Below are 13,279 nucleotides of genomic sequence, written 5' to 3'. Positions count from 1 at the left end.
TTGGTACGATTATCAGTTGAAGGTTAGTTTCCTATCTTTCTGGGGATAAAAGTACTTATTTTATAAACTTTGCTATTTCTCAGGAAAAAAATATGTTAATAGGTGTTTTATCACCAAAGTGCCTTAGAATATTGGTGTAAATGGCATTTTTCAATGTTTATCATTCTTTTAACAGACTATATTAGTCAGGATTCTCCAAAGGGACAGAACTAATAGGATAAATGTATACATGAAGGGGAGTTTATTAAGGAATATTGACTCACACAATCACAAGGTGAAGTCCCATGACAAGTCTGTAAGCTGAGGAGCCATGGAGCCAGTCTGAGTCCCAAAACCTCAGAAGTAGGGAAGCCAATAGTGTATTCCTCAGTCTGTGGCTGAATGCCCCAGAGCCCCTGGTGAATCACTGGTATAATTCCAAGTGTCCAAAAGCTGAAGAACTTGGAGCCTGATGTTGCAGGGCAGGAAGAATCCAGCATGGAAGAAAGATGGAGGGCACAGGACTCAGCAGGTCTGTTGTTTCAATGCTTGCTTTCATGCTGGCAGGTGATTAGACTGTGCCCACCCAGGCCAAGGGTGGTCTGCCTCTCCCAGTCCACTGACTCAAATGCTAATCTCCTTTGGCAACACCCTCGCAAACACATCCAGGAACAATACTTTGCATCCTTCAATCCAATCAAGTTAACACTCAATATTGACCATCACAAGTCCATTCTTTGTCAACTTGAACCCATACACATCGCCTGAAATCATACATAATCTTCAAATAAAGACAATAAGGTCATAATTATACCTAACACAATACAGCTATCTTTGTACAAATGACAGTGCACCAATCCCCAACCCAAATGCTATTACATAAAGTTAACAATGCTTAAATGATGATGGGAAGTCAATAAATCTTACATCACATCAGAAAGGAAAACAAAAGGAAATAAATTGAATATATTTTCTTAGTACAAGTTTTTATATGCACAAACATGTTCTCAACAAAATGAGGAAATGCTTGTGACAATTACAGTCCTTGTTTCTGCAACTGGTCACATAGCTGAAGCTGGTATCAATGACTACTTTATTCTGCTACCCATTCCTTATTCTCTTTGCCTTCAGCAAGCACCTCAGGAGGTAGCAATATTCTTACTTGGTGAAGTGACCTAAACCTTTATTCCTGAAGGGTCTGGGCCATTTATAGTCCTGCCAGGATAGGGGTGTTAGGGGTGTTATAGTTTCCCATTGACATTTATCACAGGCATGGCAATACTAAGAGACCCCCTAAAGATCTTCTGTGTTCCACACATACTCTTCCTGACCTCTATTGTGGAGTAGTAAGCTGATTTCATCTTGACAGTCTGGGTCAGTCACCCCAGCCAACACCATAACTCCCTTCTTGGCCTGTTATATTAGTCTGTTTTTATGCTGCTAATAAAGACATACCCCAGACTGGATAATTCATAAAGGAAAGAGGCTTAATGGACTCACAGTTCTACATGGTTGGGGAGGCTTCACAATCATGGAGGAAGGCAGAGGAGAAGCAAAAGCACATCTTACATGGCAGCAGGCAAGAGAGCTTGTGCAGGGGAACACCATTTTTAAATTGTCAGCTCTCATGAGACTTACTCACTACCATGAGAACAGTATGGGGGAAACTACCCTCATGATTCAAATCTCCACCTGGCCCTGCCCTTGACATGTGGGGATTATTACAATTCAAGGTGAGATGTGAAGCGGAGACACAGTTAAACCATCTCATAGACTATATGGTTATATTTAGTTCTTTACACCTGTATTTCTTGGTGTGACTACGCTAGGAGTTCCAAGAGTTTTATCAAAGGATGTATCAGTCATTCTTAATGTAAATATCAAAATAATTTAGACTGCAAGTTCCCACCCTTGTCCAGCCACACTTGCCCAGCCACACTTGCCTCTAATGCTGATGAGCCACTTTATAATTTTTAAATGGGTTAGAAAATCACTGTAAGGTTGGCTAACTTCGTATGAACTTTGAAGTCTTTGTGAAAACACATCCAGAAACATATTGATGACTTTTATTACGACTTCTAATTATTATGTGAGGATTTCATTGCTTGGACTTCAAGTAGTTTGTTATGGCTGGGCGACAGCATAACAGCAATCAACCTATGCAACACAGTAGCGATCATGGTTAAAAAGGTAGAGAGGGGCTTCTTCATGATAGCTCACTTAAAATAGCTTGCATGGTATCATACAGGCATTGGGAGCCCTTGAACAATTTTAAACAGAGCAACTGATGAGGTCTTTGAGAAACGTAAATGCAGGGGAAATACAGTAGATGGACTGACTATAAGAACATCGATCTGAGTCACCAGACTTGCGGTCTGGATTTAGGGACGCAGAGTGTAATGAGTAGGCCACTGAGTAATGGAGATAAATGACACTAAAGAACGTGCAACTGAGAAACAACAGTAGCCACAGGAAGTAGGTGATTCGGTGATGGGTTACCGAGATAAGGATGACCTGCTTAAATATTTAGGATTTGTCGTAATTTTACTGATTGGGTGATTCCATAATGTTGATTCTGTTAACCAAAACAGAGAATCTAAGAGGTAAAGGAGCTTTTTGTTGGGGGCAGTGGGAGAAGTTAGGGAGGATGATGAATGGAATTTTGGAAACACTGAGGTTCAAGTGTCTAGGGAGAAAACCAAAATCTGGCTCTATTTAAGCTGAGAAAACAGTATAAATATAAAGCACTTTAATACTATGTTGATGAAACGTAAGCCATACACTGAAGAAGAGGTTCTTTTTAAACCAAAGTCAAATGTAGGTTGTTTTGTTGTAAATGTCATCAAAATCCAGAACAGCAGAAACATATTAATCATTCTGAAATTTTAAAAATCCTTTAGCACCTGAAAAAGAGTATTAGAAATGCATTTATAACACATAGAAAGTCAGTAGCGAACACAAACTAGAACAAACAGGACACAGTTCTTTTCTGGCATGCCTGGATAATAAGAATATTTATTAATTATAATGTCAATATCTGTCTTCCTGGAATAACTTTAACCTGTGTCAACACACATTCTTTTGGGATTGGTTCTGATTGGTGTAATAACAGAAATACAGCATTTTGTTTTTATTTTGTTTAATTATGGAGAAGGATAAACAAAGGGCAAAAGTGAGAGAAAAAATAAGATGTCCTTGATTTTTTTTGTGGCTGCTGCTGCATTTAATATTTCATTTCTGTTAGATCATATACATTAGAAAAGTATGATCAATTTTAGAAAAGAAGTGTGTACATATGTAGTATTAGAAATAATTTTCTTGCATTGACTCATTTAATATGGTTGTACTTATATTCAATCAGAGGGTCAACTCTTTTGCTCTAAGGTTTGTACACTGCTAACATGACATGGCTTGTTTCTCGGGAGTTGCACGTCATGAGCAGCACACAATGTTCCTTCTACGCACACAGGATGACTGATCACTGCGCAGACGCAGGCTACTCAGAATTGCACCTGAAATCACTTATGCAATTAGTGATGCAAGAGTGATCACAGGGATCAAGACTGGGAGCCAAGGGAAAGAAAAAGAGGTGCAAAAAGAAGCAGTTTGGATGGGAGATCGGGAAAACTAAGGGGAAAGCTGGAAAACTGAGAGTCTGCAAAACTCATATTCCGGCAGATACCCAGGGTTAAGAGATGGGACTTTGATAGGAGTGGTGCTTGTGAATTAGGGGGTAAGAAAGAGGTGAGATCCTAATGTTGGTAAAGGTATAGAGACAAAGAGAGCCAAGTAAGTGGTTAGAAAATAGAAATGGAGGCCAGGCACAGTGGCTCACACCTGTAATCCCAGCACTTTGGGAGGCTGAGGCAGGCAGATCGTAAGGTCAGGAGTTTGAGACCAGCCTGGCCAATATGGCAAAATTCGGTCTCAATTAAAAATACTAAAATTAGCTGGGTGTGGGTGCACACCTGTAGTCCCATCTACTTGGGAGGCTGAAACCAAGAGACAGAGGTTGCAGTGAGCCAATTTCACATCATGGCACTCCCACCTGGGTGAGAGAATGAGACTCCATCTAAAAAAAAGAAAGAAAATAGAAATGGAAAGTAAAAATGAGACTTATTTCTTTAGTCAGGGAAGAGGGAAGCCAAACTGCCAGGAAAACTTGGTATAGATTAAGAGAACGAAAGGAAGAAAATGTGAGATAATATTTTGTTCTCTAGTATAAAAAGAACAAAGAAATTCAATCTATTTAGACTCCTATTCACAATAAAAATTTTCAAATAATAATTTGTCTCTCAGGCAATGCTAGTAGAAGTAACTTATGTAGTTGCCTTCGGTTCATTTAATTTTAGTTTAACTGAAGAGATTTTGCCTTTTTCCTTCCCTCTACATGGTCTCTTTGCTGTTCAAAGGGTAAGCACCATTTACTGAGGTAAAGCAATTGGTGTTTCAAATCCTTCAAATACACCATCTCAGAGGGCTGCTAATATAACTAACTGTACAAGGCACACATAATTTTAGGTTGGCCCTTCTTGTGTGTAGGGGTAATCTAAAGCTAGTGATCACATGCCACAAAAGAAAAGAAATTCTTATGACCTCTTTGGTCCCACCTGAAATATCTCATAACAAACAAACAAATAAATAATAAGCAAACAAAAACAAACAACAGCCTCCCCCAGCTGCAGGGGCCTAAAATATCTCCTAATCTGAATTTCTTCTCAGGGCAAGAAACTGTTCCATAGACTTCCTTGTAGGCTTCTATGCCGGAGTCTGCCCAGCTGCCTTTGGGTGTCCATCTCTCTACAAGAATGGAACATTCTGCAACTTAGTTTAGATCCTACTAGGCCTTAGAATCTTTTGTAGGTGCTAAAACTTGAAGTTGAGTAACGCTTGGAAGTGCTATGTTACACTGCATCATGAAAACCTTCATATCTGTAGTTGTCTCTTGATCTGCCCAACATGTCACACAAATATAGAAGAAACTGAATCTGCAATACCTGAGGGGAAAAAAAGGGGAATTATTAGTCTATTTCTTCATTAGATGCTTTTAAAATTGTAAATTAAAGCATTTTTTTTCATTTGGGTTCAGAAAGAGTATCTACTAAGAAAATAATGTAATACTTATGTCCTGTCAATATAAACATGGCGTCATCAAAAGCAGACATTAGAAGAGTACTAGGCATATTAGAAGTATGCCTAATATTTTTGTTTGAGGACACTAAAATAATTTTAAAGATTTAAAAAATCCACAACAAAAACTCCTTGTTAACTGAATAAATGAATGCATTTGGAATCTGTATTGTACTAATACAGTATTTCTCAGAGGCAAAATAACTTTAGGAATTATTACTATTATTATTTTGAGACAGAGTCTTGCTGTTGCCCAGGCTAGAGTGCAGTGGCACAGTCTCAGCTCACTGCAACCTCTACCTCCCGGGTTAAAGCGATTCTCCTCCTTCAGCCTCCTGAGTAGCTGGGATTACAGGCACGCACCACCATGCTTGGCTAATTTTTTGTATTTTTAGTAAAGATGGGGTTTCGTCATGATGGTCAGGCTGGTCTTGAACTCCTTACTTTTTGATCCACCCGCCTCAGCCCCCCAGAGTGCTGGTATTACAGATGTGAGCCACCGCACTTGGCCAGGAATTATTTTAAATACAAATTTCATAACTCAAATTCTAAAATTTGAATGTGGACAAAACTTTAATAAATCACAAGTGGGCTATGCTTTCTTAACACACAAGAACACAGATTGCAACATCATGGCAAAAGCAATAAACAGCCTATCTGAAGACTGGCTTTCATTGTAACTAACCATATCTTTGAAATTCCTTGTGGCTATGAAATACTATCAGCCTTATACCACTGTTCATAAGAGTAATATGACATCATTGTAACTTTCAGGCAATACTCAGTTGCAGGAAGAATTTCAATCCCTGTATGATTAATAACCAGGCATGCCTTTTAAGACTGACATCATGAATGCAGGTAGAGAGCAGAAATTATCTCCACTCACCCTTAGTAGCTGAGGGATGGAGGAAGGTTGTGAGAGGGATTCAGTTATAATTGAGGCAATTATGAACCAATATTTAAATTACGTTATTTTAACTCTCCTGTCAGACGTTTGAAAACAGTCACCCCTCAGCCCAAATCCAGGATCCACCACTGCTGCAGTCTGAGATAATATATGTCCAGCAGCAAGGGTTCAATGATTAGCATCAGTAATTTATCTGCAAGTTCCAAAGATCACAAGCCCTACTGATGCTGAAAAGTGGAGGCCGGATGAGGTTGCTAGCTCTCTGGCTAAAACGTTTCTGTGATGTTGACTTTTTTCAATGAATAACTTATTAAAACTGTCTCGTCCAGGTGATAGAATAGATCATTCAATAACTTTCATGGATTCTGCCTTTGGGATGATTGGATAATAGTCATTCAACATTAACTTTCAAATTTTTCTATAACTACATACATAGTCTCATTATATCCAGAAGATTCTGCATGTTTAAAAAGTTATATATATGTTAGAACGTATTGAAATGAGAAATGACATGATTGCTCTAATACGTAATTTAGTTTGGGTCTAGCTTGATTCAGAATATGTGTTGCTTTCTAGACCAAAAGTTTTAGAATATAGGTTTGAACATAGGTTTTATAATATGGTTAAAATTCTTAACTAGCTATTTTAGTTTGGTTGTTGGTTAATTTAAAAAGTTGTCATTCAATAAAAAAAAAAGCATGTTTGGAATTTGTCTAAGCCTCTCAATTCTAGTGGGTGTTTTGCCAGAATTTTGTAGGTGGCAAGGGGCGTATGAAGTCACAGACAATACTAATGCTCCGTTTTTGTATATTTTAAAACAAAGAAAAACTCTCAGTAATCATTGAACAGACATTATAATATACAAATTAAGAAAAATGTATAGTTATGAAATGTAAATTTTGAACAAGAAGACATTACTGCAGTTCAGTCTCCTAAGTTGTGTGTTTATTTATTTTTTAAAGTAAGCTTGGTAAATTATTACCTTATGTTTTGAGATATATATGTAACATACATTTTTTACCGAGGTCCCTCTTCCTTTTTCAAATACGAATATGTGCAACAGTTCTGTTTGTAAAACACTATTTTTAATCATTTGGTTAAAGAACAAAATTATTACCGCTGAAGTGGTTTGAGTATCTGTAACTTTAATGTATTCAAATAAACTCCTTAATATTTATCTTGAGATATTAAACACAAATTCATGACTTACCACAAACATTACTTCCCATTTTGACATGGGCATAACCATCTACTCCCCATGAACTTCCCCAGGAATTCCGCACAATCCAATACGGAGTACTTCCTACAAGGAAACATAAATGGTGATAAACCCTGAAAACTCAAATTTGTTATGAAAGTTTAAGTTTCTTTAAGTTGAATTCTTGACAAGGATAGTAGCTCTAAGAAAAAGATTAGAAAAGTAATGTAATGATAACTTAAACTACTTTATTACTTATTTATTTTGAGACGAAGTCTCACTCTGTCACTCAGGCGAGAGCATGATCTCAGCTCACTGCAACCTCTACCTCCTGGTTCAAGCGATTCTCCTGTCTCAACCTCCTGAGTAGCTGGGGTTACAGGTGCCCACCACTACACCTGGCTAGTTTTTTGTATTTTTAGTAGAGACGGGGTTTCATCATGTTCGCCAGGCTAGTCCTGAACTCCTGACCTCAAGTGATGCGCTGGTCTTGGCCTTCCAGTGCTGGGATTACGTGCCCAGCCTAACCTACTTTATTTTAACTAAATAAACCGAAGCAGTACTTAGGGACACACGCCAATCAGTAGAAATAGATGTTTGAATTCATTTCCCGTAATGCAGGAACTGCATAAAATGAAAAGAAACATTCATTTCCAAGGAATCAGAAAAAGAAACAAAGAATTGTTAGGTACCTATGATAAAATAATATGCACTTACCTTTTTCCAACAATTATCCTAAATATTCCACATACAGTTTTATAATGACAAAATTATCAACATTTTAACAAGATATCCACCCAAGAACTGATAGGTAAAATCTGACAAGACATTTATACCTATAAGATTGTTGAGAAGTTGTGAAGGTCTTATAAGGACTTAGCCATAGCAGAACCAATTTTCAACATTCTACAGGAAGGTGATCATTTTGCAATAAGCATCCAAGCTGGAAAGCAATCAACTGAGTGTTATCAGCATTTACCTGTTTTATCAAATCCAGTTACGAGAACTGCATGATTTGCTTCTCCACTAGAGCAGTGATGCTGTATAATGCCCCCCAGGTAATCTTGCCAGCTCACTGCATCTACTATGACTACCAAAGGGCCAAAGGTAAGAAGGGCTTTTGCCATTTCATCTTCTTGGTTACTACGAAAAAAAAAAAAAGGAAATATTTGGTTAGAAAATTTAGTTTTTAAGGTAAAAATACAAATGATCTATATAATCTGTGTAGGACTGTGAGTAGGTTTGATTGCAGTTACAAAGGACCTAAGCAATGGAAGCTAAGTCTGAGAGACTGGCAGTCTAGGACTGCGATAGGGTTTCAGGATGTCAGGAACTCAAGCTCTTTCTCTATTATTGTGCTGCTATACGAAGGTTTCCATTTTCAAGGTCCATTCCTGGTCCAAGATGGCTGCTGGGACTCCAGGCATTTAACACATATTTAAGACAGCAGGAAACAGACAGGAGAAGTGCTACATCTCTGTTGAGAAGACTCCCGGAAATCACACACAACATTTCCACATATATCTTCATGGATCTCACTGGCCAGAACTCAGTCATACGGCTAAGTCTAGCTTAAAGGAAGACGGATAATGAGTTCTTTAGCTGGCTGGAAAGTAGTTAAGATATAGGGCTTCTTTTAATAAGGAAAGTGGAAAGATTGGATATTTGGAGACATCTTGTCATCTCTGCCACACCGTGAGAATCAAGAGACTAACTTACGTTAGTGACTGTCAAATATAGAAATCACAGGGAAGGGCTATTCAAAAGTGGCTAATATAATTCTACAATAGAAAACATGTTAAGCAAAATATTTTAAAAAGAGAAGAAATGTTAAGATGCCAGAACTAGGTGTTAGCTGTAAAGGTTGTGAAATACACAGTTACTGCTTTCACACATGGACAGAAAGTCTCATATTACACAACATTTGTCCTTCATCGATCTTACAAGTGAGTGATCAAATCATTATTTACATTTTTCAAAGGTCAGCTTCGTGGGTGAAGGATACTGAAACCAAGTTCCTAGTAGTTCAAGCCATTAAGATAACATTTGGTAGTTTACTGCTATAGTAAGCCAGCGGTGAATTAGTGGCTTGAAAGAGTAAATAATCTTTCATGATGACCAGCTGGAGACCAGTTTCTAGAGAGAGAATATTTTGTCCATGGAGGAGGAAAAAGTTGAATGTGTAATAATGTAATTTATTGAAATTGAAACTACATACTGATTTTATACATTTATTCACGTTACATATTAACATGAATCTCTGCTCTTTGAGATTTATAAGTAGATATTTCTAATTTTTGCTACTGTAAAACTGTTCATATTAACTAAGATTAGATAGGTCAAATTATAAAATTTTTAAAAGGCATCATGATAGGTTACAGATTTTTAATTATCCCACACCTGGGTTCAAATTTCAACTGTGTACTACAGCCATTCAACCTACCATGCAGAATCATATGGATATAATTTTATCATACTAGGATAAAATTATGGGATATAATTTTGCAAAACATAAATTATGTGGCACACCCAGCCCATAAATAAGTTATACTCCAAGTTTACAATAGGTCATTTATTTCCCTAATTTCTAACTCAACTAATAACTAATTTTGTTCCCCATAGGAGTTAGTGTATAAAGTACATCTTATTGTACCAAAATTCTTTGACTCTTTCATGATTTAAGTATGATATATATGATAATCTCTGTAGCAATCAGAACACAGCTGTCTCTATCAATTTAAGATAACAAAAGGATTACTGGAAGTTCATCCCATCAAAGATCCAGTTACAGCCAAACCAGGAGAAAAGCAGAAAGATCAAGAAGAAGAAAAAATTTTTTTAATTGCATTTTAGGTTTTGGGGTACATGTGAAGAACATGCAAGATTGTTGCATAGGTACACACAAGGCAGTGTGATGTGCTGCCTTCCTCCCCATCACCTATATCTGGCATTTCTCCCCATGCTATCTCTCCCCAACTCCCCACCCCGCCGCTGTCCCTCCCCTATTTTTAGAATGCAAAGGGTAACTGACACTGTAGAATCAAACAAAAACAAAAACAAAAACAAAAACAACAATTTAGTAATAATCCCTGATTTGAGCCAGAGCTGAAGAAAAGATATCAAAATTAGAAGTAAGAAACAGAGTGACAAGCCTCATTCATAAGCAGAATTGAGTGGCATTGCTATCATTTGTCTTTCAGAAAGATGTCAGCTTTTAGGGAGTTCAAACATACTCCAGATGGCATTTTAATTTCAATTATTAGCCCAAATACAGAACTATTAGCAACATGTATATTGTTAATGGTTATATTATCAAACTGATTTCATGAACTTACTATTCATTTCATAGATTAATAATTTTTGAAACCTACAGTCTTTCAAGAATTTTCCTAAATTTTATTGTCATCAAGAGGCAGTGATTAAGGCAAGTCTGATCTGTTACTGACACTTGAAGATGGACATTTAAATCCATCTTATCTTCCCTAGAATTCAATGTGTTAAATACTGTGTCTGAATTTTTCTGACTGTTGTTATATGTAATAGGTTCCTACTCTTTTTGTTTACTTACATAGTCATTCTCATACTCCAGTTTGAGTTCTGAAATTTCCGGGGCCTGATAAACAAAAACTCATGAAGAACCCTGGGTGGGAATGGTCATTTTGCTTTAAAATTAGGTTATGTTTTTATGATTCAGAGAATTTTTCCTTTCTTAGGTATTTTCAGGTTCTGTACAATGTATTAAGGAGTACTTGGCTGGAAACCTAAGACCTCTTGATCTTACCAATAGTGTTAGGAGTTCAACAGATATGAGTTCTGATCTGACTTCACCATTTACTAGCTGTATGGCTCTCCCTGAGTCTCAGGCATCTACCTTACATGGAAATAATATTATTGAAGTACTAAGGTCCAGGTCTTGTGATCAGTTATAGCAAATGATTTGGAAGACCCTCCCACATCCTCTGTCACCACTGCAATGCACACTCAACCCAACCTGCAACAATGAGATCCTGTAGCTCTTTCCCTGAGGACTTTCCCGCATAGAACCAGGAAAGCAAGCCCTGTCCCCATCTCTATCCCCAGCTGCACCCTCAACTAATGAATCAGTGAAGACAACAATCATCAGCTTGGGTGGGATGGCACTGAAGTGCACATTTGTCCCTGGCCACCAGAGTTCCCTAGTAGGACTAAGCACAAGGTTAGCCACAGCAATAATTGGCTTAATCAAGAAACCCTGCTGCCCCAGTTCTCTCATTTCCCCACCCCACTACCAGTCTTTCCTGGGATCACTTCCTATATGTTCCAACTGAACTCTTGCTATTTCCTTCTAAATCTGTTCCTGACTTAGACTTTCGTGTTTAATTAATTGTGATTCTATTTTTCAGTTATTCGGATCAAAAGGCCTGGAATCCTCCTAGACTCCCTTCTCTCTTATCTCCTCTCCATTAAAAAACTGTAGAGTTCTTCACTCAGTGAGCAGTATTAATCTGTATTTATCCCTCATCACTCATCTCCAAGGCTATTCTTCTAATACCCTGCTCTGAGGCTATGGCCTGGGGACTGATATGGTTTGGCTGTGTCCCCATCCAAGTCTCAAATGTAATCTCCCAGAATTCCCATGTGTTATGGGAGGAAACTGCGGGGGCAGGGGTGTGGTAATTGAATTATGGGGGCCAGTCTCTGCCATACTAGTCTCATTATAGTAAGTCTCATGAGATCTATAGTTTTATCAGGACTTTCCCCTTTTGCTTCTTCCTCAGTTTCTCTTGCCACTGCCATAAAAGAAATGCCTTTTGCCTCCCAGCATGATTCTGAGGCCTTCCCAGCCATGTGGAACTGCAAGTCCAATAAAACCTCCTTTTCTTCCCAGTCTTGGGTATGTCTTTAACAGCAGCATGAAAACTGACTAATACAGTAAATTGGTACTAGTAGAGTGGGGTGAGAAGATATCTGAAAATGTGGAAGTGACTTTGGAACTGGGTAACGGGCAGAGGCTGGAACAGTTTCCAGGGCTCAGAAGAAGACAAGAAAATGTGGGAAAGTTTGAAACCTCCTAGAGACTTGTTGAATGGCTTTGCACAAAATACTGATAGTGATATGAACGGTAAAGTCCAGGCTGAGGTGGTTTTGGATGGAGATGAGGAATTTGTGGGACTGGAGCAAAGGTGAATCTTGTTATGTTTGAGCCAAGACTGGTGGCATTTGCACTGCCCTAGAGATAGATGGAACTTTGAACTTGAGAGAGATGATTTAAGGTATCTAGCAGAGGACATTTCTAAGCAGCAAAGCATTCAAAAGGTGACTTGGGTGCTGTTAAAAGCATTCTATTTTAAAAGAGAAACAGAGTATAAAAGTTCAGAAAATTTGCCTCCTGATGATGCAGTAAAAAGAAAAACAAATTTTTTGAGGAGAAATTTGAGCCGGCTGCAGAAATTTGCCTAAGTAGCAAGGAGCCTAATGTTAATCCCCAAGACCATGGGGAAAATGTCCCTAGGTTATGTCAGACACCTTCACAGCAGCCCCTCCCAGCACAGGCCCAGAGGCCCAGGAGGAAAAAGTAGTTTCATAGGCCAGGCCCAGAGTCCCTGTGCTGTGTGCAGCCTAGGGACTTAGTGCCCCTTGTCCCATATGCTCCAGCCATGGCTGAAAAGGACCAACATAGAGCTCAGGCTGTGGCCTTGGCAACTTCCATGTGGGGTTGAGCTTGCAGGTGCACAGAAGTTAAGGACTAAGGTTTGGGAACCTCCACCTAGGTTTCATAAGATAAATGGAAATGCCTGGATATCCAGGCAAAAGTTTGCTGCAGAGGTGGGGCCCTCATGGAGAACCTCTGCTAGCGTAGTACAGAAGAAAAATGTGGGGTCAGAACCCCACACAGAGTGCCTACTGGGTCACTGCCTAGAGGAGCTGTGAGAAGAGGGCCACTGTCCTCCAGACTCCAGAATGGTAGATCCACTGACAGCTTGCACCATGTGCCTGGAAAAGCCACAGGTACTTAATGCCAGATCATGAAAGCAGCCAGGAAGGAGGCTGTACTCTGCAAAGGACAGAGGTGGAGCTGCCCAAGA

At 38.6% G+C, this 13,279-nt stretch overlaps 1 protein-coding gene across 1 annotated transcript in view; it reads right to left on the bottom strand.

Annotated features, from left to right (window-relative positions):
* Positions 1 to 218: 218 nt before the first annotated feature.
* CTSO (cathepsin O) overlaps positions 219 to 13,279 on the bottom strand; it is a 33,228-nt gene continuing 20,167 nt past the window's right edge. The window contains exons 6-8 of the mRNA XM_010338571.3: positions 8,194 to 8,357; positions 7,227 to 7,319; positions 219 to 4,976 (exon numbers count right to left, since the gene is read on the bottom strand). Of these exons, the coding sequence (XP_010336873.3) occupies positions 4,942 to 4,976; positions 7,227 to 7,319; positions 8,194 to 8,357 (292 nt within the window). The 3' untranslated portion in view covers positions 219 to 4,941. The remainder of the gene's footprint in view (positions 4,977 to 7,226; positions 7,320 to 8,193; positions 8,358 to 13,279) is intronic.

Source organism: Saimiri boliviensis, chromosome 3, assembly GCF_048565385.1.
Source record: "Saimiri boliviensis isolate mSaiBol1 chromosome 3, mSaiBol1.pri, whole genome shotgun sequence".
Lineage (NCBI taxonomy): Eukaryota > Metazoa > Chordata > Mammalia > Primates > Cebidae > Saimiri > Saimiri boliviensis.
Note: the sequence above shows the minus strand (reverse complement) of the source record. Positions and strands in the feature narration are given on the sequence as shown.